The sequence below is a fragment of the Coptis chinensis genome, chromosome 6, assembly GCF_015680905.1.
Source record: "Coptis chinensis isolate HL-2020 chromosome 6, ASM1568090v1, whole genome shotgun sequence".
Taxonomy (NCBI): domain Eukaryota; kingdom Viridiplantae; phylum Streptophyta; class Magnoliopsida; order Ranunculales; family Ranunculaceae; genus Coptis; species Coptis chinensis.
In genome coordinates this window covers 24,612,318-24,637,371 of record NC_141461.1, presented here as the reverse complement: position 1 = coordinate 24,637,371, position 25,054 = coordinate 24,612,318, and the positions used below count along the sequence as shown (strand labels likewise).

The 25,054-nt window shown below is 35.4% G+C and overlaps 1 protein-coding gene, 1 non-coding gene and 1 pseudogene across 2 annotated transcripts; 2 read left to right on the top strand and 1 right to left on the bottom strand.

The window, feature by feature from the left end:
- Positions 1-4,929: 4,929 nt before the first annotated feature.
- On the top strand, positions 4,930-6,171 carry BKI1 (BRI1 kinase inhibitor 1). The gene has a single exon (XM_086566539.1). The coding sequence runs from the start codon at positions 5,161-5,163 to the stop codon at positions 6,037-6,039; it is 879 nt and encodes a 292-aa protein (XP_086422665.1). The 5' UTR covers positions 4,930-5,160; the 3' UTR covers positions 6,040-6,171.
- Positions 6,172-15,201: 9,030 nt separating this feature from the next.
- LOC147492262 (DEAD-box ATP-dependent RNA helicase 15-like) lies at positions 15,202-16,876 on the top strand (annotated as a pseudogene).
- Positions 16,877-24,908: 8,032 nt separating this feature from the next.
- Positions 24,909-24,982, bottom strand: TRNAV-AAC (transfer RNA valine (anticodon AAC)). Its single transcript has one exon. It is a non-coding gene; the product is annotated as a tRNA-Val (tRNA).
- Positions 24,983-25,054: the final 72 nt, after the last annotated feature.

Here is a 25,054-nt window from a genome sequence, read left to right as displayed (position 1 = left end):
ACCTCCTTGACTGTCGATATCTTTCAAATTTTATCCTTATGATTTTCTTCTGTGGGATAACCCCCTTATATATATCATGTTGATCACCCCTAAAGGCTTATCATTCATCACTGCCGCTACCTTTGGTCTAGCATCAGCTCTAAACTCCCTGAGTTTTCCATCTTTTATTAATCGATCCACTTCCTTGAGCAATCGAAGACACTTGTTCGTCTCATGATTCTTTACCTTGTGAAAATTACAAAAGGGTTTATCTTCTATCTCTCGAGGCTTGTGAGTCGGATGTTGGAAATAAGGTTCTTTCCCAACCCTTCTCAAGATGTCTTCCAATGTAGTATTAATAGCAATATAATTGGACGGATCCAACTCCTCTCTCAATGACCTATTGAATTTCTTCTTCTGTGAAGGTTGACCCTCATATTTCGAATAAGAATCATTCGCCTTTCGCTTATCGGATTTATGATGGGTCTCTTCTCTGGCTGAGTTGCTTGCCTCAGATACTTGTAACACATGTTGAACTAAAGCCGATAATAGAACACCCTCTTCAACTTGCACGTCTTTCTCAGCTTTATCATAAAGCTCTCTCAGAGTCTTAATATCCTTTCAAAGCATATACTTGTGCATATCGGATACAGGAATGAGCCCTGTTTGAAATGCCATTACTGCTGTCATCTCTGACTCATCCAAATGTTCTACTAACTGCACTTCTGCCTTGAATCGCGATAAGAAACCTTTCAGAGATTCCTTCTTTCCTTGCTTCAGTTGGAACAAAGCCGACACCTGCTTTGGTTTCACTCGATGATGCCCATAATTGGTCAGAAATTTTTCTTCAATCTCCCTATAACATGATATTGATCCCTCTTGTAAAGAACAGAACCACTTTAATGCCTTCCCCTTCAGACTTGACGAAAAGGATTTGCATAGCAATGAATCCAAATATGCAGTTCCCTTATATATCGAAAATTGATGCCGGTATGCAAAGAGATGGTCCATTAGATCCGATGAGCCATCATATTGAGTGAATTTAGGTAGTTTAAACCAAGGCCCAAAATATCGCTGATATATCCGATATATCGCCGATATATCTTGATAAATTGGTACACCGATATCGATATTTTCGACATATATCCACCGAATATTGAACCTTTTTTTCCGATATATATCAAAATTTCCGATATGAAACTTTATATCACCGATATAATCAATATATCTGATATTTATGATATATATCGGTTGACTTTTTGACCATTTTTTTAATATAAATCTGATATTTCCAATATATTTCCGATATATTTCTGATATTTACGATATATCTGATATTTCCGATATTTTAAATAGTTTGGACTGGTCACCAAAAAAATTGGATATATCCGATATATATCGGTTTTTGGGTACACCGATATATTCATCGATATCGAAATTTTGGGCCTTGGTTTAAACTTTGGCGAAACAGGCATCATTTCGATACTTTGATGTATCGGATTTCTACTAACATCATCCGCCAATTTTCTTATTGATGTTGAAGTCTTCTCGAGCACTTGGTTTCCCAATTGTTTTAACATAATTTCTTGTATCATCTCCTTAGTGATGGGCTGTGGTATCGGCATTTCAGCTACTGGCGATACTTCTGCCCCTTTCTCATTTCTTATTGATGCCTTTCCCATATCACAACTACCCAATTTCGAACTACATTCTTCCTCTTCTTTCTCTTGAAAATTTCTAACCACATTACTTGGACCTCCTTTATTCAACACTGATTCTCCTTTCTTCATCTCTCGATTCTCCTTTAATAAAATAGCATTCTGTCTCTCTAATTCTTTCAGTTTTTTCAACACTTCCTGAAAAACGACACCTCCACATTCACATTTGTTTCCATCTCCTTTCGACTTACTGAAGCTCTTGTGTTCCTTGTATCCGATTGATTATCATTCTCCATTCTTTTGTTGTTTGCTTTCTTCCTAGGAGCCATTTTAACCGAATTCAGATTCTTCTAACACACTTTCTTCACTCAAATTTGTAGAAACCCTTTGGATTCTGAATCTTAGAAGAAGAAAATCAGAAATTTTCTTGTTCTAGATACACAGACGGCGCCAATGTGATTGCCAAGAATACATAATCCTAACTAATGTTCTCAATTCACACAACTCATGATGTAGAAATGAATGAAAGATTTCCAAGAATTGAAGAAAAGCGATGTGTTTATTGATTGATGATAAAGTTTGTTACAATTTCTCTCTGGTTCACTCTTTCTCTCTCCTATTTTACAGTTTTTTGTGATCTGAATTGAATGAATCCTTTCTTCCTCATCCAGCCTTTTTATAGTCTTCCCAAATGCCTTTGACCCAACCTCCTTTCGTCACCTGTCCTTTCTTTTTGTATTTCCTTTCCCGCCTTATGCCTGTAAACATTTTAAATACCACTGACATCTATCGAGATATTGGCCCTTATGTCAATATCTCAAGTTTTAAAATACTGAAAGAAATATATATATGAGTACAATATTTGCCCACTACAATATTGGGCTGACTCCACAAAGAATACAAACAGTAACATGCATTTGCAAATTTGTAGTGAAAGAGTGCCAAAAATATGTCAAGAGTAGTTTGTCTTTACATATCTGGGTGTTTGTGAGTAGATTTTTCTTTTTATGATTCTTTGGAGATAGAAAATGTTTTTTGAGTGGTTAGTGGCAGAAGGGATGAAAGAGAAGCTACTTAGAATGGATTTCTATTAAGGATGGACTGTGGACTCTTAGAATTCCTTTTGTTTTATGTAACGTTTGCTTCTCATTATTTGCTTTCTAAGTTCTCACCTTTTGTCCCAATAAAATAGAGAATATAGTTTTGATTGGTTGTTTAGTAGCAATGTAGCATACGTGATGAATTTAGAATTTTACATCAAATGTGCTATGTGCCCATAGGAAATAAATAACTGCTTCTATCATTGCGATGTTGACCTTAATTAACCAAACAAAACTGTAGCATGGAGTAGAAGGATGGACCACTACAAACACGTGCATGTGGGACTTCTCTCAGTTCTCACCTAACAGTTTATATACACTGCTTTAATTTGTAGGTTAGTTAATCATGCATTCAAATACATACAACATTCCACAATTTATTCATGTTCTATCAGTGGACCTTGTTCTCACAGATCACAGATCACATAGCACTTAATAGTGTTGTAGTATTCGAAACTTAAATATTAAGTTATAATTATAAGCTGTTTTGTTTGGAGTAATTGTCTATGAGAACATCAATAATATTGCCGGCTCACGAGTTGCAAATTTAAAGCAGAATCTGTCTATCAAGTTCTATGAACTTAATAGTTAATATATAGTACTGAGTTGTTGCATTGCCTATGCTTACACTTCACATAATGTATGTTGCCTGCTAATGCATAAGGCCCCTTCAAGCTAGGCTACAAGAAAGAAAAAGAAAGAACGATCCTAGTTTCATATATATATACTTTCATCTACATGCCAAATAAAGCTCAGAATTTGTATTGTAATGCTTACAAGGTGGAAGAGAAAGATAATCTTTTTGGTAATCTGTATTGGTTTACAAGTACGAGGAAAAGAGGAAGCTATTTGAATGTATGACTGGATGGATGTCTCGATAGTAGATATCAGTTTTACGAAAATTAATGCTCAGTAGTTCAGCTTCATAATTTCCGTGCAAAGGCTGTAGATACATTGAGTTGAGAGCTCAAATACGATCAGTATGTACTATCGTAACACCGTACACACTGCACAGTATGAGAGTACTAGCTTAGATAAACAACAGATGAAAATAATCAAAATATAATGTACATGCTTGTCCTCTCATATATACAAATACCAATATGTTCTCACTGGAATTTTTAAGACCTTAGCTTACTTAACTTGAACTAAATTGTATTAGGTATGGACGTATGGTCTTATCAATTAAATGTTTTAAGGTACAATGAATCAATTCCAGATACAACTATCATGGGATATGAATGTTTGGGCATATAGCAAACACATAGTACTATACTACAAAGCAATAATTCTTATGTTTGTTTTTAATTGTTCTTAAAAAAAGACCGGTGAAGATCATATGTTTGACTGAAAATATAAGAGAAAATTTTATACGGAAAGTGTTTGTGTGATTTAGCTTTAAAGTTGAAGCCTTCTTATCCTTTTTGTATTCTTCTCATATGAATGACCTCACCTGATTTTTATATGGGTATATTTGGTCCCTCGTGTACGTATCTTAGTACTGTGCACTACAAACTTCAAACCCCACCCAACTTACGTGCACATCGAAATTATATAAGCGTCATAGGCATATTTGTGATACTTAAAGATTCCTCTTGTTAAGTGTGTAATGTTTAATGTCTCTTCTTTGACCATATAATAGAACTTGTGAACATATATTATTAGGGAATTCGGCAGTTTGGGTTGAGGCCTTATAAGCACAAAATGATTATTTGTATAATTGTGTACCACTTTTGAATCGACAGAAGTAGGTCTATTTGCTTTTAAATTGATATAAGTAGGTTTCTTTGCTTTTACAGTAGGGCTGCTAATCACGTATTCATTATCTGATTCGGAAATTGAATTTCATTCATGTAAATTGTGTAAAATCATCATATATGCGTCCATTAGATATCCATTAGGCACATTTAAATTAAGAAAAAGCAGCTTAACGGCGATGTTTGGTGTGTATATAATAACAGATGAGTAATGGGGTCCAAATGAGCCATGTATAAAGTGTTGGGTTGATAGGTGATACTAAAATCCATAGGTGCACACTGCACAGGCTCCATGGCTTTCCTAACATTTGTTAGCCTTACCTATCTGTCCATAGAAATAGTTGGATGCTTGTGTATTATTTTGTCTCCATCTCAACCTTCCCAAAATTGTGAAAATCTTAACTAGTACCCACCAGGCCACCACCTTAATAGATAATACAACTCACATTCCAAGAACTACATTACATGTTACATTTTATATACTAGAGTCAAGACATTCCAATCTCTCTCTCTCTCTCAAATCCATACCCTTCACTCCTTCCTAAATTCTTATCTCTCTGCCAAAACTCTAATAGTATTCATAAACAAAACTAAGAACAAAAAAAGAGAGAACAACTACAAAATTTCATAACAAGCTTGTTGGTCTTCTAGGCCTATCTTTGAGATATGAGTACACAACCACAACAACAGCAGAAAGAAAGGGAAGGAGGAGTTGAAGAAGAGAAAACTAAAGAAGGCAAAGGAAGCCAATCTACAAAGCAACAATCATCTTCCACCATCACTTCTTCTCCACCTTCAGCAGCCTCTTCGCCTTCTCATGAGTTTTCCTTCACAATCTCTCTTCACCCTACAGTGCCAGATAAAACCAAGTCACCCCCACCTTCATTTGCTATAGATTTGTCCCCAGCCGACGACATTTTCTTCCATGGTCACCTCCTACCTCTCCACCTCCTTTCTCATCTTCCCATCTCTCCTCGTGCTTCTACTAATTCCTTTGAAAGTTTTAGCCACCCCTTCGACGATCACAAACTCAGTAGAAACAAGAGCAACAACAACAACAACAACATGAACATCAAAAAAGGAAGAAGTAAGGCCAAGTCTTTTTCCTTGTTTAGCTTTACAAGACGGCGAAAGGGTGTTGAAGTTGGAGATAGAGAAAAAGAAGAGGAGGAAGACATGAAGAAGAAAAGGAAGTTGAGGTTCAACATGAGTCATATACTGAGAAGGTATGTGAGAATCATTAGACCTCTTTTGATCTTCAAAGGAGGAAGAAGAGATAATGGACAACTGCGAAGACAACCTTATTCGTTTTCGGGTAATTTAAGTTGGAAAGGGAAACACGAGTTAAGAGGAAGAAGAGGTGAGTTCTCTGCACCGGCATCTATGTGGACTTCTCCGACTAATAGTGGTCCTCTTGTTGCCAATCCGGCTCTATCTTCTTCAAAAAGTGATAGTACTATGGAAGAGCTACAAAGTGCAATACAAGCTGCCATTACACATTGTAAGAACTCCATTGCAATAAAAGAAGAGAAACTCAGTTGCTGAGATTCTAGCTAGCTGAAGAAAATTCTTGTTGTCTTTTTTTTTACATTTCTTAGTATTTTGTATGTAAAGTATAGTATGATGTATGAAATGAGTAAATGGATATGAGTTTCAATGGATTATTATGTTCAATCAGACCATTTGTGTCTCCTTGTATAGTTGTATTACATGGAAAGATAGATGACTTCAGGTTTTGCATAAAATTTGAAATTTTGAACTCATAAGAGACGAAATTATATATCGTTCGTTCTTAATGTAATTCAATATCTAAAGACAACCCTTCTGGTGGTGCTCTAAACTATAGTTTTTACACAATGCTGTAAACAGACAGACTTGACCATCTTATACCATGGACCATGGACTTTTGAGTACCAATTAAGGACATTATCTGTGACTTAGTTGTCAAAGTGCATTGCATGCTCTGGAGATTAGTGAATTTAATTCAATGATTTGAAATTGTTGAAGTGCCAAAGTCAGATATAAATGTTAATCAGAAGAACTGAGAAGAAGGGAAGTGAACCAACAAGGGATAAACAAAGAGGTAGTTGATCAAATGTTTTGGTCATCTATAACGAAGACCGATAGTTAGACCAATGAGAAAGATAGAAGGTTTATACAAAGAGTTGAAAAGGACATGGGCACATAGTATAGATTGAGGTCTAGCTTTATACCAAATACATATGAAGATACACAAGAGGTTATAGTTCAATTGGTTGTATATTTCTCTCCATGGAGAGGTTGTAAGTTCCAATCCCACAAGTGTTGGTTGGAATTTATTTATTGTGTAATTATGTGATGGGCCTTTGGGCCAAGTGAGTCTGCGGGCTAAAAACAAAGTGCTGTTACGATGGGTGTACGGAGGAGTGAAAGCAAGTCTTCATGGACAAGGTGGAGACAGTTAGGTCTACTCAAAATGGCGCATCGGCGAGAGGTTGGGTCTACTCAAAATACTCAAAATAGCGAATCGCTTAAAAAAAAATACATATGAAAATGCTGATTGTACGCGAATAATGAATATGTATTTTATACAGAACAATTCCGTCTAACTAATAGTCTAATCCCAATAAGATTAATGAACAGGTCCAGGACTCCATGTCGGCTTTCACTGCCAAATTGGCCTCTAGCTTATTATGTCTTAATTTGTTCGCAGGTAAACTGAGACCTAATTCATTTATTGTTTCACAGAGAACGCTCTATTATTGAGTTACAGGATCCAGCCAATGTCGGCTTCACCATGCAGTTTTATTTAACTCAAATGATTTCTATTTGGAGCAGCAAACAACTGACAAGAATCACATTGGTGTGGACCTACAGTTATCTGATCAACAGCCCAATGATATGATATGATGTACACAGTACAAGTAGAGCAAAACAATTAAAATTTGGGTTACCATTAATTTTTTACCCCCAACTCTACATATTTGTTCATTTCCTGGTAAGAACCAACCTTATACAGTTATACTACATCTAAACTCACATTTTAAGTCTTTAAATAGAACAGCTATACAATTATACACAACTTGAGAGGTTCGTTTTCTTTCATAATGCAATTATACAAATGAAGGTTATGCAGTAAGCAATAACATGCAAGAACAAAATATTGACTAAAATAAATGTGTGGGTATAGCGTACTGTAGTTCTTTAGATCATAAAGGTATGTAATGGAAAAGGACCATTATTCATTTTGATTGTACCTTGTAAGTCTGTGGTAGGGCTAGAAAATTGGTAAGAATCCTGAGATACCATGTCTGTCTGGGAGTGTGGGACTCATGATCGATTTTGATGGTACAAAAATATATATACAGGTACTGCTTACTTGCGTAGTACAAAATCCTGCAAAACATAACATAACCAATTATACTTGATCTACCTCATCTACCTGTAGTGTCATAGTGCATGCCGCGATAGATATATTGCAGTATCTAATATGTTTTCTTTGAGAACTGAACATTAATGTATCGTGTGGGCAGTGTGGCCAATGTTTTACCTGTACAAATTTAATTGGCATGAACATTTTCCTATGGCAATCAGCCGACAAATATTGACGTCGCTACTACGTAATATGCCTATCTTTCTATCTAACAAAACAGAACGGTGTAGGCCCAAAAGGCTCCATATGGCGGCTACAAATCTTTCTCACAAAATATGACATGACGAATCCAAGTGATTTAGGGGTTTGTGTAATTTTGTTAAACCAAATCAATATCTATGTGATCTATCTAAAAATCACTCAAAAGTCAACAATTGCGGTTGGGCTTATAAACACTGGGATAACCTATAAACTGTCGGGCCTCCAAATTTAACATGATACTGCATAGGGCTAACCCAATTGATACTATTAGGTTTATGGATAATGACCAATTGGGTTGGTAGAGGAGATAGCGCCGAAGGCGCGTTGAGTTCATGCTAGATAGTGCCGAAAGCGCATCGAGTTCATCAGTGCCGTACGACACGGGCATACCCTAATAGTATACATTAGATTTTGGACCCGAGCATACGCCCGGGATCTATTAAATATTTTGTGTGTTAAAAAGGCTTCACAAAATGTTTCACACGAATTTTCTATTAAGAATATATTTTTATTGAAAATAAATCGAAATACGTTAATTAATGAGCATCGATTATAGTGCATAAGTACTTGGAAACTAAGGGATCAAATTGAGATAGCCTCTTCACTTTGTGGTTTAGGATATTAATCCATAATTTTCAAATAAAATTATCTTAAATTCGATCTAGCTTGTATAATAATTTTTTTAGATTTATGGTGATTTAGCGGCAAATTTTCGAATAAGAATATATTTTTATTGAAAATAAACCGAAATACGTTAATGAGCAGCGATTATGGTGCATAAATACTTGGAAACTAAGGGATCAAATTGAGATAGCCTATTCAATTTGTGGTTTAGGATATTAATCCATAATTTTCAAATAAAATTATCTTAAACTCGATCTAGCTTGTATAATCGTTTTATTAGATTTATGGTGATTTAGCGGTAAATCATCACCGCTCAGTTTACGTACTAATGTGTACAAATTACTAAAACAGATTGATTGTTTCCATATCTTCAAAGAATACACTACTCCCACTTGAAAAGATTTATCACATGAACGTGTCCTACGAACGGGTTCCGTTATATTAAATTATTCTAAAAAATATTAGCAACTATTATGCATAGCTATGAGATATGAAAATTATATTAATTACTCATTTAAATTTTTTGCAACACTCTCTATAAAAAGGAAGCATCAAACCTTGATAAAACTCATCGACTTCTTTTTATTGTTAGGTTTAACAATAAAAGTTTGATTGAAGTTTTGTGAGAATGTCCAATGTGGCGAAGATAATATTGAAGTTACTTGAATAACAAAGTATTTCCAATCACAATAAAAGAATTATGATAAACACTACTTAAAATGTAAAATTATAATTGTCGAGACATTTATTCCCCTACATATAATACAAATATGTTTTAGGGTTATTAGTTCAATGCATTTGCATCAAGTTTCTGATTTTCCATTAATTATTCTTTGAGGTTAGTTTAATGTAGTACGTTGCATCCAGTTTCCAAATTCTCATTAATTATTCTTTGAGGTTAGTTTAATGCAGTTGTATCAAGTTCCCGATTTCTCGTTAATTGTTATTTGAGGTTAGTTCTGTACAATTGCACCCACTTTATGATTTCTTGTTAGTTATTCATTAAAGTTAATTCAGTACAATTGCATCAAGTTTTCGATGTTTAGTTAATTAGTATTTAAGATTAGTTCATTGCATTTGCATCCAGGTTCCAATCTTCCGTTAATTACTCTTTGAGATTAGTTCAATACATCTGCATCCAGTTTCTGATTTCCCGTTAATTGTTTTTCTAGGTTAGTTTGATAGTTTACAATTTCTATACAGTTTGCATACATGTAAGAGTCTATTTTTATAAACTCACATTCGTTTTAGGCTCCTAATTACTCATGTGAGAAGGCTTAAAAAATGGACATTTATGCTTTGAGGTCAGTGCAATGCAGTTACATCCGACTTCCGATTTCCAGTTAACTATTTTTTGAGGTTATTTTAATGCATTTGCATCCAATTTCTGATTTACCGTTAGTTAATATCTGATTTTAGTTTAATGCAGTTGCATCCAGTTTTTGGTTTTCCGTTAATTATTCTTTGAGCTTAGTTCAATGCAGTTGCATCCAATTTCCGATTTTATGTTAATTGTTCTTTAAGGTCAGTTCAATGCATTTGCATCAAGTTTCCGATTTTCCGTTAATTATTTTTTGAGGTTAGTCCAATGCAATTACATAAAATTTATAATTTCTTGTTAATTATTCATTTAGGTTAGTTCAGTGCAGTTTCATCTATTTTTCAATGTTTCGTTAATTAGTCTTTGAGATTAGTTCATTGCATTTGGATCAAGTTTCCGATTTCCCGTTAGTAGCTCTTTAAGGTTAGTTCAATACATCTGCATCTAGTTTCTTATTATTTATGCTTTTCGATGCAATTATATCCGGTTTCTGATTTCCCGTTAATTATTCTTTGAGATTATTTCAATGCATTTGTATTTAGTTTCTGATTTCCCACTAATTATTTTATGAGGTTAGTTCAATGCAATTGCATTCGGTTTTTGATTTTCTGTTAATTATTTTTTGAGTTTAGTTCATTGCATTTGCATCCAGTTTCCGGTTTATATATATGAGGTTTGTTTTATGTTTTTGCATAACGTTTCTGATTTCCCATTAAATATTTTTCAAGGATTTGCATCCAATTTCTAATTTTTCGTTAGTTATTATTAGGGCTGGAAATGGAGCGGGTTCGGGTCGGATTCTAACTCAAAACTCTTTACCATATTTGGATTTATCTGGATTCGAGTCGAATTTCGGATGTCCATATCTATTAAAAAACACAAAAAAATACACTATTTTAATGATTTTCATATATAAATGTAAGATATAAATTAATTTTTAGGCATCAAAATATAAATCTTGTTAAAATGATTCGGGTTTTCGGATATTCAGGTCGGATTCTAGTCACAAACTGTAAAATCCTAAATTATTATTAAGGGTAAATTAGTAAAAGACACTTGAACCTTAGGGGCGATTACGTACTTGGCCAGTCAGATAGACGGTTAGCCTGACGTAACGTAAATTTATTTAACACCGACCGAGAAAACCAAGTTAGTTCAGGAAAACCTCTCGAAAAATTCTAAGGTTTCATATAACTGGCTACTTAGAATATTCGAAAATCGAAAAGAAGATAAATAATACATGATAAAATAATTCGATATCGGGTAAATTCGTGTGCGCATAATTAAATACTTCCATAGTCAATAAGAGTCTGTCGCCTGTAAACCGGAAACTTTAAAAACTGGACAAGTCATTCGACGACAGCGCCGTAATTTTGGTATCGTGTGCGCAAATTTGGGCGTTACGCGAGAGCGGGGGATTCAAAACCTTGTTGGATGCTAAATTAGAAGGTAAGGGGTAGGATGGTCTTTTGGCTAAAAATTAGACAAAATCGCACCAAAACAATCAAAAATCGCACCCAATTCTCCCATTTCGCCAATACTGAAAACCTAGGAGAGAGAAAACTCCATTCTCCCAAATTCAATCGATCTAAACCAAAAATTCTCGCCACCCACCTCTTGTAAACACTAGAGTCAAGTGTGGAGCTTCAAAATTGATTGGAAGTTAAATGGTATTATCCAAATGACGTGGTGAGTAAATTCTTCTCAAATCGCTAGTGTAAACTCGATTTCGATTTAATTGGTTGTATTTGATGAGAGATAATTGATATAGGGTGGTGTGGTATTCGGGAGTAGCTTGTTTGGAGAAGTAGAGCTTGCGAAATTGGTGGAGAAGCAAGCTAAGGACCTATTCTTGCTGACTTGGTAAGGATTTTGGTATATTCAATCAATTTTAGAACATTGATGCACTACACCATAACACTGATTTTGCAACATATAGTAAAATTGATTGCTAACACTTATTCATCCGTTACAAAGTTTATCACACTTTTGTTCCGTTGGAAATGCTACCAACCGTTACATATTCTCAAGACAAATACTTGATTTTTTCGTCAGAACAATTACTTGATATTAAGTAGCGGATAATTGAGTGTTGCCTATACAGAAAATAAAATAAAAAATGAAAACAATTGGAAGTGGGTGAAAATGTTTTCATTCTCCGCGTTAGCTCTCGGACTCACACCTTTCGGTAACAAAAGCGGTGAGATAAGTGATGAAAAAACGCCATGCCGGCATTGTTCTTCCTTTTTCTCTTTTTTTTTTTTTTTTTTTTTTTTTCATTTTCTTTCTTCTATTTTGTAACAGACAAAATAGAAAACACTTATCTCTTCGTTCGAAATACCTCCACAGCGTTCTTCAATTCAGGTATCAAATTTCAAGTTCAATTTGCTTGAAGTTAGGAATCTAAACTTTGAAGCCTTGAAATAATTTTGTGTTCTTGTTTGTTTAGTTTCAAGTCGGGATTGAATCAAAGTTTGAAGCTTTAAATATCTTCTCGGGTAACTCTCGATCTCTCTAAAAATGCAAACTTTAATTGGTGTTATTGTTTTGGGAATTTTGTAGTATGTTTAGTGTTGTTTCTTAGCATTGTACTATGTTGGAGAAATTGTAGATACTCATGTGTCATGCCTTGCTTCTTACCTTAATTTCTTTGGAAAACATCTCTGATCGAGGTAATTAAGTTGTTGAATAGTTATTTGAAAATTTATTTGTAATGTGGGGGTTATGTTTTGTGCGTACTAGATGTTTGATGATATGCTAGATTGGGCTTCCAATAGGCGGTATGGTGTTATTAGACAAGTTTTTTGCTCCGAGTCAATATAATCTTGTTTTTGATAAGAAAATGATGCATGAGGGCAGACCTCTTCAAGTTTATGTCTCTACTATATTTTTTAGTGCAATTTCAAGTGCTTTTATGTACCCATCTCTCAACTTGTGTGTGTTCGACTAAAGGTCGCAAGATGCACGAGGAAAATTAACCCGAATACTAAAGATGCCAAATATGTTATGAATGTTAAGCAAATTGGAATCATAATTTATGTTTAATTATTGTCGTGTGCATGCTTGAAGGAATTTTTGGGAAAAAGAAGGAACATTTCTTTGGTATTGTTCTGTTTGTTGTCGGGCAAAGTGTCAAAGTCTCTCCGACCGATATCGAAGAAGGGCATCGTGTTGTTCTAGTTTGTCTCGTGTTCTAATTTTTTAGGATGAAGGGACATACACACTATTGAGTTAAAGGACACAATTTTAATCCAACAAGTGTTACACATTGCTAGAATTATTGAAGTTATTATATATTGGATAATTTTCTGCATGTTCTACTCAAAAACAAAAGGCTAACAATCGATAGAAAGTTTAAGCAAACACTTACACTAGTATGTTTTTAATTTGGGTTATTTGCCATGTGTGAAATAGTGTAAAATAGTTTTGCCTTGGTGTGTTTTTATTTTGGCAAGCTTCTCTTGCAAAGTATTGATATGAAATTAATTGATTGGAATTTTTTTTCGATTAGGTTGCCAAATGTTGAATGCTCAATTGCTTTGGTATTTTTTTCAAATCTTTATTTAAGTTGGTTTAATTTTATTTATATAATTTCCATGAATTTGAGTGACCCTCACCTTGTTCAATAGTCACTTGTTTCATGGAGGTGTGTCTCATTTTAATATTGTTTTTTTAGTAACCCAATAGCGATATTGAGAATCAATCTTCCATTACACTGAGTAGATTTTTGAAGTAACTTGGACAATTTTAAGCTATGGTAGCAAATCGGTTTACTTTGTTGGTAGCTTTTGTTTTATATATGTCGCCTTTGGATTTGCATTGGAAGGAAGGAAAAAGAGTTGGGGAGATTGTTAGATAAATCTAATTGGACTTTGTATTTCCCACTAAATTTAGGTCAACCAAATTTGTTAAACGAATGAATCAAAATCTTATAAGGAGTAACTAGTTGTGAACGAAAGTAGTTAGGTGGAACTTGATAAATGCCTTGAGCTTCGCGTAGGCACATAAAAGATTAAAAGATAAAATTATTTGAGGACTTGGAGATTTAGTTTTGAGTTTTGACCATATCTTAAATCTATGAATGATAAAGCAAGATTGTCACTAATCTAGAAAAGCATGTCCACTTGTACTTGGTACAGTAAAAAATCAGCTCAACTTGAGAAGGTGTTATAGAAAATAAAGTAAGTTCTTGAGGGCTAGATATTATTATATCGTATACATCTGGGACCACTTTGGACCTTCGGGTACTTCTTGAGGGCTAGATATTATTATATCGTATACATACAGAGACCTTTGGACCTTTGAGTGCTGCTCTGGCGTATGTCCCCTCCCTCTACATGCATTTGTTAACATATTTACTTATTAGTTGTCATAAATTCCTTGATTGACTTATATATTTGAAAGTGAGCATAAAGTGTCATCTCAAAGGGAATGAACTAATTAAAAGACTTGATGGATTGATCTTTGTGTAATGTGCAATACCTACTTAATGCATTGAGGTTCGCCTTTGTTTTGCGGGATATATGTTAGTGGCGTCAAGTGGTCAATCATTAGGATGTAGACACCTCATTCAGGTCAAGCAACACTATCTTTTGGTAAAGGCAGAAAATTTACTTGTGCGGATCGGTGTACAATTAACATGATAAGCGGGTTATTGTTTTTTTTCAAAGTTTAAACTTGTGTTGGCAATTTTCTGTAGATCTTCAAACTACTAGTTTTTAAAAATTTGGGTGTTGGAGAGTTGTTGAACTCCGTCACTTTTGAAGCTATGTTGTGTCTTGGTTGGTGTATGAATCTTTTTCCTGTCGTCGTAGTTCCCCATTTTGTTTTTCATTCATCTAAATCTAGGAAAAAAAAGATGCGAGAAAGATTTACATTATACCCAATTTGTACATGTTTATTTTGTTTCCTTATTTAGCTATTTTACATTTTAGTTCTATTCAAAGCGAGAAAAGAAAAACAAGAAACTCTAAACTTATGTGGTCTTTTCTTAAAACATTTTATTCTTTTATCGTCCACGGGTAATATACTATTTCCATATCTTGATTATCAAGGACAAAGTGGTCCGGTAACCTTTCATTCAAAAGGATCGAAGGTAATTTGTGTTTCTTGAGGAGCGTTCCTCCGATTTTTGGTTAATCGATTGCAACATGAATGCATCCCTCAAGCTATCACGGGGATGGATGTCATCTGTCAAGCAAAGTGCGGTATGGGGAAAACAGTTTGTGTTTGTTTTGTCAATATTGCTATGAGATTGAACCAGAGTCTTTGGTCAAGTAGTTGTTCTTGTTCTATGCCATACACGGGGAATTAGCTTACCAGGTATGTCTTTCTATCGTGACTTGTTGGAACTTGAAAAGAAGTGTTTTGATGATAACTACATTCTTTTGCACCGTTTGTTGTGGGTGATGGTAACTTTTTACTTTTGATAATGGGCATTTGTGGCAGATTTGTCATGAGTTTGAGAGGTTCAAACACCTACTTACGATCTTAAGGTTGCTGTTTTTATGGTGGTGTCCATATTAAAAATCATAAAGATCTATTAAAAAATGAGTACCCACATGTTGTTGTTGGAACCCACAGGAGGATATTGGCACTGGCAAGAGAGAAGGACCTTCCTTTGAAGAATGTGAGACATTTTATCCTTGATGAATGTAACAAGATCTTTGGAGTCACTTTCGGTAATTCTTTTTAATACTTTATAAGTCAGGTTTGACTCTCTAGTTTTCTGGTTTTAACCTCTATGTAAATTATTTTGTTACATCTTTTTGTCTTGATTCGGTTTGTTGTTGAATGTTTTAAATTATGCGGACATCTTGCGGAAAGATGTGCGAGGAGATTTTAAGATGACTCCTCATGATAAGGAAGTCATGATGTTTTCGCAACCCTTAGCAAGGAGATCTGGCCCGGTCGCAAGATATTTATGCAAGGCGTAATGTCCTTGAGCCAATACTTCTTTAACATGACCATTGTCCTTTTTGTAATGCCATGTTTACGCAACAAATCACATTAATGGACTTGGTGGTTTCAATATTTAATCTGGACAAACTTGGTATCTTTAGTTGCTATTTCCTTTGGTACCTTAGGTTTTAATGTTGGTGCAAGGATCGAGAAATTCTTTGCTGGATTACCTTTTTGTAATGTGATTAGGTTGTCTATTAACATTTATCTTGTCCAACTCATTCGTACTTGGGTGATCGGCATCTTACCTCGTTGATGTGGGCATCGTCTTTAGCTTTCATCGTTCTAGTATTATGCCACTTTACCTTGCATTGTTGACTTTTTGGGGAGTAGTAGGATATTTTTGGGTGAGATTCATTGAGAATGTGAGCATCGTCTTTAAATTATTTGGATTGGGATATGAGTTGAAGATTTGTGGTTCTTCATTGTTTTGGTACTCAAATCTATTAGCTTGAGGAAGCGCTCCTAATTTTTTAAATATGAGCGTTTGTCTTGAGCCAATGGAAATTTATGTAGATGATGAAGCCAAGCTGACCTTACGGGGCTTGTACAGGTATACATGAGACTTAAAATCTACATATTGATGTTTATGCTCTTTTGTTAAAATTTGGTTGTGTCATAGTTATTTGTTTAGCGGATGAAATTTTTCTGCCAACATTTTTTATCGGCATTACATCAAACTAAGCGAGGGAGAGAAGAATCATAAGTTGAATGATCTCCTTGATGCATTGGATTTCAATCAAGTTGTCATCTTTATGAAGAGTGTGAGTGGAGCGTGAGAGTTGAACAAATTACTTGGGGAATGCATCTTTCCGTCAATTTGCATCCATTCTAGGATGCATGTCACGAGGAAGAAAGGTTAGCACTTATATCGTTTCTTTCTTTTACGAGATATGTTGGACATCTACTTGCTATGAAGTCTGCTTTGAACATGGTAAGTGAAACCCTTTGCTAGAAAAATCTCCAAATATTCTTTTCTCTCATGACTTTCTGTTTGATTCTTTGGTAAGGTTTCAATGCATTCCTTTGTTTACTTTAGATATTAAGGTGTTAGGATGTCATAGTTATTTGCTAAAAGTTTTTCCTCCTTTGTGTAGATTAACTGATTAAGACACTCCACTTGTAAATTTGTTACAACTTTGTTTGAGAAGGTATTACCAAGGTGTTCTAGTGTTCTACCCACGAATGAAAGAACCTTATTTGAAGCAAAGGGAGGCAAAAGGAACCTTAGGAATAGCGGAGAGGGAAAGGACGCATGTAGAATAGGGAATACATTCCAATACAGCTAAAGGTAACCCTTTTCATATTTCCCCTGTTGTTTGTTTGTTGGTGTGCTTGATCAATATGTCACTTTCATTATGCCTTTTCACATTGTTGCTTTTCTTTGTTAGTTGAAAGTGCATACAAGGTTAGAATAAAACAATTACAGACCCATTTTTTTTTTATCCCTTCACTTTCCGCCAATAGCTTATACAAGCTACTTAAGAGAAATCAAAGTTTAATAATTAACCATCTATCCACCTTAAAAAAATTTATGACCTATCTCTTGTAAACACTAAAGTTAAGTGTGAAAATTCAAAATATGACCTAGGTGTGGCTATTGGGTTTTCTTTTATTCTTGCGACAAGGCGAGATTGAGTTCCGTTGACTTCCGTTTAATTAGTTTAGAGGTTAGTCTAGTCTTCTTCCCAAATAGCTAGTTTAAAATCATTTTGCAAGATGGGGTTTTGTTTTATTAGTTGGAACTTGTGTTTTTAGGTACGGTAAATGAACTATATTTAGTTTGAAATGTAAACTGTGAATCTCTTTCTTCTTTTTTTTGAGTTTGAGCTTGTGCTCGAACTTGAATTTGAGCTTGTGCCCTATATTAAGCTCGAAGTCAAGTTCGAGCTCGTATCTCACTAAATGTCTTGAGTCGAGCTTGAGCATGCCAATACTCGACTCGGGTAGCTCGATGACCAACCATAGTTGCCAATGCGCTATAGGACTTTAGCTTAAAACTTTTGTCTACTTACTGGATTTAATTCAAGTGTATTCTTTGCAGGAGAACTCTTAGAAGGTTAATTGTAAATAGTTTCACTAGATTAATTTTCATTACCTACCTTAGTTTATGGTTTAAAGACCTTATTAAGTTAGTTTTTGTCGTCCTATTCATCCCCTTCTTAGTAATATGATGTTTATCTTTGGTTGCAAGGGTCTTAACCTTTAATTGTTTTCAAATATTGTTTGCAGGGAAAGGTGACATTCACCATATGTTGATGAGTCACAAGTGCATAATCAAGATGTCATATGGAAGAGTGAAGACTACATGCTTTTGGAGATATCGAATCATAGTTCGCAAGGTGTTGTAAAAACTATACTTAAAATAGTTATGTGGAGAAGATGAGATCTTTCATTTTGATGCGTAAGGATTGTTTACTTTCGGATAATTATGTAGCTTGTACTTAGGTGGTGCGGTTCTATTTATACTTAAGTTTTAATTTCTTAAGCTATAAACATATGATAGTTCTAGACTTAAGTTGTAATTATTTAGCGAAGTGTTGTTTGACTATCAATTGTTCCAAGTGAGTATTATTTGTTTTACATGAATGACAATATTTGTGAATGTAAATATTTATAAATTTGGGAGTTGTTATAGGTGGCTTGTGAAAAAAGCAGAGAAGAAAATTCTAATAATTTTTTAAAATAACAAATTATTACTAACGGATCATTAACCGTTACAAAGCAAAAAAGTGATAGTAACGGAAGGGCAAGTGTCACAAAGGCATAATTACGAATATTTTTATTTCTTGGGAATGAATCAAGCACAAAATAAATAACCGTTACTAATAAAATTACTAGCGGTTGATGCGTGTTGCTGAAATTAATTTCAGTAACACTTGATAACCGTTACTAAATTTTCTAACACTCTATATCCGTCACTAATATACATTTACTAATATTTGTCACGCTTTTTGTGTCGACGGAAAATAACCGTTACTAATATTTTTTGTAGCGGATGTGCATCCGTTACAAATAAAATTTGTTATGGTGTAGTGATGTTAGTTCACACTTGTTTAAGATCATGTTGAGTATTAAGTGAGTGAGAAAGAGCACCCACTTGGTATTATTAGATTTAATGTGAATTGAAGAGTGGAATTTGTTGTAGTTAGAGTTGGGAAAAAAAATCATAATCGTTAGTTGATTGATAGATATGATTGGCATTGGCGTCTTTGGTTCTATGGTACGTAAATGACTCTGAGCCTGTCGAGGAACAGTGCTAGCAATGGCCTGTAGCTCTGTTAGCTACGAAACCAAATTCTTAGCGTTGAGATTTGTTCTCGACTTACATTAGATAAGAATTTCCTCGTTAGTTTGATAAACTCTACGATCTACGTATATATATGATGTTATAGGAGTCAAATAAGAGTGGATTCGGTTAAGCGGGCTCGATTCGGTTAAGTGGGCTTGAGGAGAATGGAGCTTGCTAAGGTAGGAACCTACATACCAATATATAGCATGCTTATTTTCATGCATGATTTGATTTGTTTAAATTGTTAAGAGATAGTTTGCGTATCAACCATGCATGTATATATGGTATTCATGTTTTGCATTTGTATTTTTCAGCGATATAAACTAAATATACGGATAGCTTTTGTGTGAAAAATGAGTTTGCGAAATCGGGGTAGTGGGGATTTATTTTCTTTGTTAAAAGAGTAAAACTGGTTTTGGGAAAGGTTCTCATCTCTTGTCTCAGTAAGGAGACAGAGAGATGGATTTTGTAATGCGGGTAAGGATTATCCGGTTGTTTGTAACTAGGTGTGAGGTTCTTGATTGTTCCCGGGATGGTTGTTGTTATTTACGATGATTCGCCGTTTGGGAATCATCGGTTGTTATTTACTATGATTGGCCCGTTTGGGAGTTATAGGTTGCTTTTACTCGATTGTGGGAAATCTAGGAACTCACCCCTACAGAATCAACAGTTTAAAAGGAAAACTAAATATGTAATTATAGTATTTTGAAATAACTGGTAATACGAGTATATATATATATATATATTACTATGCTTATCACGAGGGGATTTGGAAAAGAATTGGTGAATTCCTATAAAGAAGGAACTGTTGTCGCATTTCCGGAGACGGCAGTTCGCTCTAGGATCCCAACTGTGGTGTACACTTTTTGAGGTGGTGAGCCATCTTTAAAGGGATGCATCATAGGATGGAGTCCGGGAATTCCCTTTCTACTTTTCTAGATAACCATGCTTGTACGTGTCATGCTGTATGGTGCTTAGCTTGTGTGAGGTTACATGTTACCTCGATAAGGTTTAGACGCGAAGAGTGAGAGTTTAGTCCCTCACGGATGTGTGTCGGGGATCCCGAAGCGTCTGCGATGATCGTCGAACGGTTGACCACCGTAAGTTAGGTGGTGACGTGTATGGGGGTCGTGGTCACAGGGCCCACCGAACCCTAAAAGCTTTGGGGATTTTGTGTATAACGAACGACAGCGACATTTCAGCTCCCTACCCGGTAAAATCGGAAAACAACGGTTGCATGGTTCACCTTTGGAAAGTCTTTGAACCGAGATTTGCCTCGTAATTGGGTGAAAAGTACGGTCATACCCTCACCATTCTAATAGGATGCGGTGCCACAATAGTTGTATGATGATTGTGAAAAAAAATCTATTTTGTATATCAATGAAGCATGTCGAGATGATTTACGCTAGTTAGTGATGTATATATATATAGTCGCGATATTTGAATACTTTTATGGAAACCCCAGTATGTTTTAAATGTTTTCTATAAGTAAACTATTTATTGGTTATCGTTTTCTCTTGGGCATAGTTGTTTTGCTCATCCTACATTAACATTTCGGTCGAGCGGATTCTGGGAGGAGACTTTCCCTACCACCGAGGATGATGGTTATGGGGATTTGGGTGGTTTCCCCCATGTTTGACGAGGGACAGAGTCAAGTTCATATTTTAGGTTGTATAGAGATAGTCTAGTTTATTCTTTTGTTGTATATAGAGAGTATAACTCTTTTCTTTTGGTTGTATAGGAGAGCTTCGCTCATTTTGGATGTAATACTTGATGTATTGGAGTGTAGTTAATCTTAAACATTTTGGATATGTATATGGACATCACTGTTGTGTATAAAGTTAGGATTTATGTATATGGTTGTTGTTGATTTTTTTTGAAATGGTTATGGGGTTAAGGCAGACCCCCACCTGTGTTTATTGAACGTTGAACCTTACAAAGCCTCACTAAGAGTTAGATCATTAGGGAAGCACACAAAGCCTTACAAAATCAAAATGCAACACGCAACAAACTTGACAAAGATGAGATTACTCACTAGCTAGACATATCACAATGGGTCCTCGATCAAGAATGAAGTGATAGCAAGCAATGCTATCTCATTCTCTTACTTTTTGGCCATTAATTGCTTCACTATTTTTGGATGATCCTTCCTAAGATGAGTCTGCGCTTTCTCATAGTCACAGAAGAAACCCTCGCAAGCACAACACACATAAGTGAGTCCTAGAGTGTCATCCCAAAATTCTTTGGTGTAGTCCTCAAGATTCCTCATCTTTTTGTTTTAACTATTGACTTTACCTTTTTCATCATTGCAAGAGTGGGCTCTACTTCTCGAAGAAGCGGCTCTTGTATTCTTTTGCTTCTTTTGGATTTGCAACACTCCATTCGTTTTGATCCTTAGGACTGGGTTGTATACCCGATGTACTCTTAGGAACATGATCTACAAATAATTAGGTGTTGGATTCAAGGAGGTCATCTTCTAATTCTCCTTCATTTCGCATTAGCTAACTCCAAAGTGTTCATCTCTTGAGTCCCAACTGCCAAGACATTTATAGGGTCTTTCTCATATGATACTACCCTACCGGTTGAGTCTCCTCTGTTAGAAGCACCCATACTACAATGGTTAGGCTACCTCTAGATGATGTTCCACCTTTAGTAGCAGAGCCACCTCTAAAACTTCTTCTTGCGAAGTGCCACCTCTTACATCAGCTGTGATGTTGATGTTGTGATTGATTTGTACAAGTGTACTTAATTCCTCCTGTTCTTCTTGCTCAATCATTTGGAAGGGATTTACATTCTCGCACAATTGGCTTACTAGGTTGCTCTGTCAGAGTGGAGATATAGAAATTACGCCGGAGTCCTGAAGTAGTGTTATTTTCCACCACATTAATGACTTCACTACTTGGTTGGTACATTCACTTGTTTGTCTTTGGTCTCTTTCACTACCCATACAGTTTTAGTGTTTGATGTACAATCGATCGCTTTGTGCCCAACTTTTTGCAAGTTGAGCGGGCAGCGGGAATCCATGGATATTCAAGGTCTATGTCCATCTCCTTTTCATTCATCTTGATCCTAAGCGATTTCTTGTACTCATGATCAATTGGAACCTCAACACAAAACTTTGCAAAGTTAAGCTTTTGCCTTAGCTTAGTGGCTGGTCCATACACATAGGGTTTCCTATTAGACTTGCTACATAGTCGGAGTCCATCATCGTCCATAGTTGTTTGGGTAGGTTCATGGGTTTTACTCAAATGGCGGTGTTTTGATAGAAGATTTACGAGCTTCCACCTCCGGTGTCCTTCTTAGAATGACAAAAAGCTTCCCGATTGATATAGATTGGTCCGGCTTCTAAGATTTGCCTCATGTCTTCCACTAAACTAAACTTGAAGTAAAATAAATCTTTGTCGGTAGAGATGGAGTACCCACCTTTGAGTTTCAGTTTTTGCGAAATCTCGCAAGACTAGTGGGTAAAGGCGACCTCCTTCAGAAGAAGAACCCCTGCGTAGTTGCTCCACTCATTTATACCCTTGTTGATAAGCTCGGATGGGATTGTTGAAACACCGTCAACTATGTTGACATTCACCTTCTTTAGTGCGCAGAGTTGTCGGCGACTTCGCTTTAAAGAGAGCTCCATGAAGAATTAGTAGCGATGGTACTAAGCGAAATTTGAAGGAGAGGCCAAGTTAGCATTTTAAGGAGTAACATTACAAGCAGCGGTTAGAGATGTTCTTTGGTAAGGGGGGAAATCATTGACCCGAAGCTAGTGGGTTTTCCATAGTGGTAGAGTATAGATCAATTCTTAGAGGAGAGATCTTCAAAAAGAGTCTGGCCAGAGAAGTAGAAGTTGTCAGTCAATGGTGGTCAAGCTTGGGAAGTTTGCCTAAAAAGGGAGCTTTTTTTGTAGGAACTCTTATAGCCTATGATAAAAGATTACTAGAAATGGAAAGGGTATAAGGTTTCTCTCACTAGAACTAGAGAGGGCCACACCATGTTGCGGCCTCGCTGGTCGCACCTATATGGTTGTTGTTAAGGATGAATTATGTGATGTCCAGGGTTTATGATAGGTTTTGAGTATACGAAACGTCGATTAAACAAAGGAGACTCTGCCGAAATTTCGTTAGAATCGGGATAGCGACCGCTTCGAGATTCATTTCTCATCCTCGGGAGGTGTGTTGAGTCTCAGGGCGTGACACAAACATAGAAACTATATTCGTTAAAATGGATTCGGATATGGTCGGATTCGGGTCACATCTCGTACCATTTCCAGCCCTAGTTATTATCTGACGTTAGTTTAATGCAAACTTTATGAGTTTAGTTTATTGCATTTGCATAAAGTTTCCGATTTCTCGTTAATTACTTTTTGAGCTCAGTTATGTATTTGAATCCAGTTTCTGATTTTCTTTTAATTATCCAATGTGGTGTGTAATACCAACTTCTACTGATCCATTTGTAGTGTCCAAACACAACATAAAAAGTAAATTATGCTTGATTTACTATATGGGATCATCGAAGATTATCCAATTCCCAATTTTTCATTAATTATTCTTTAAATTATGTATGACTCACTATGTGGAATCTTCAAAAATTATCTACGAACGGGTGTTGTTATATTAATTATTCTAAAAAATATTTGCAAATATGCATAACTATTATATATTAAGATAATATTATATTGATCACTTAGCCAAATTTCTTATAACGTGAAAATTTCACTCTCAAATAAAAAAAAAACGAACTCATCTTTAATAAAACCCTTCAATTTCATTTTGTTATACATATACATATATTATAAATATATTATATGTCATATTTTGAAATGTCAACAATTCAACAAACATATGAATGGACTATGGAGTGACACTGTCTCAGATCCAGAATGGAATAACCTTCTAAAGTTGAGAAACATAGATGTATGGTACATTATCTTCAGACGATGATGTAACAGAAACACTCACCTTGAATTAGTACCAACTACCAAGTACTAAGTACTAAGTACTAAGTTAGCTCTTCTCTCTTTTCAAACACTATCTTTATCATCATTATATTATTACCCGGCCCCCATTAAAACAAGGAAACCACTTCACCACATGAAAGTGCTTTCTTCCTTTCTTGAATACTCACTTTAAAGACCAATGAACAGAGAAAGCCATGATAAATTGATAATGCCATATCCATCAATGAAAAGAGCTATGGAATGTGAAAGTGTGTGTGTCTTTATGATTGGATGGTTCAAAAATATATATGAATGTTCTCTTTTTCTACATTGGAATATACGACCAACTAACAAATATAACAAAAGCCCCTACACGCGGGGGATGATTGGTGGGCTCAAGGACAATCTTATATTTAAAAAGGAAAACGATATTCAGGCTAGTTTCATCAAATCATTCCTTGACAGGATTAATCATTTGTAAAGTTATCAACATGTTTATGTTAGTACTTAGTACTCGTGGTAATCTTTTAAAAGCTTCTCCATTTCTTGGGAAAGGGTATTGGGAAACCTCATTCGGCATTTTCATAGCATCGCAGTTACCACCATATATGTGAAATGACCTAAATAGTGAAACGAAAGAAAAGCAGTGCAAAAACGTCTACTGTCTGAAATGTGGCTTCGCCCGGGCTCGAACCGGAGACCTTCAGTGTGTTAGACTGACGTGATAACCAACTACACCACGAAACCTTTACTGATAGGCTTTAGGCTTTAAGCTTATTGAAGCATTTTAATTCCCAATCAACAAAATCATTATAAAAT

Coding starts and splice junctions, on each gene's coding strand:
- BKI1 (XM_086566539.1), top strand. CDS start 5,161: ATGAGTACACAACCACAACAACAGCAGAAAGAAAGGGAAGGAGGAGTT.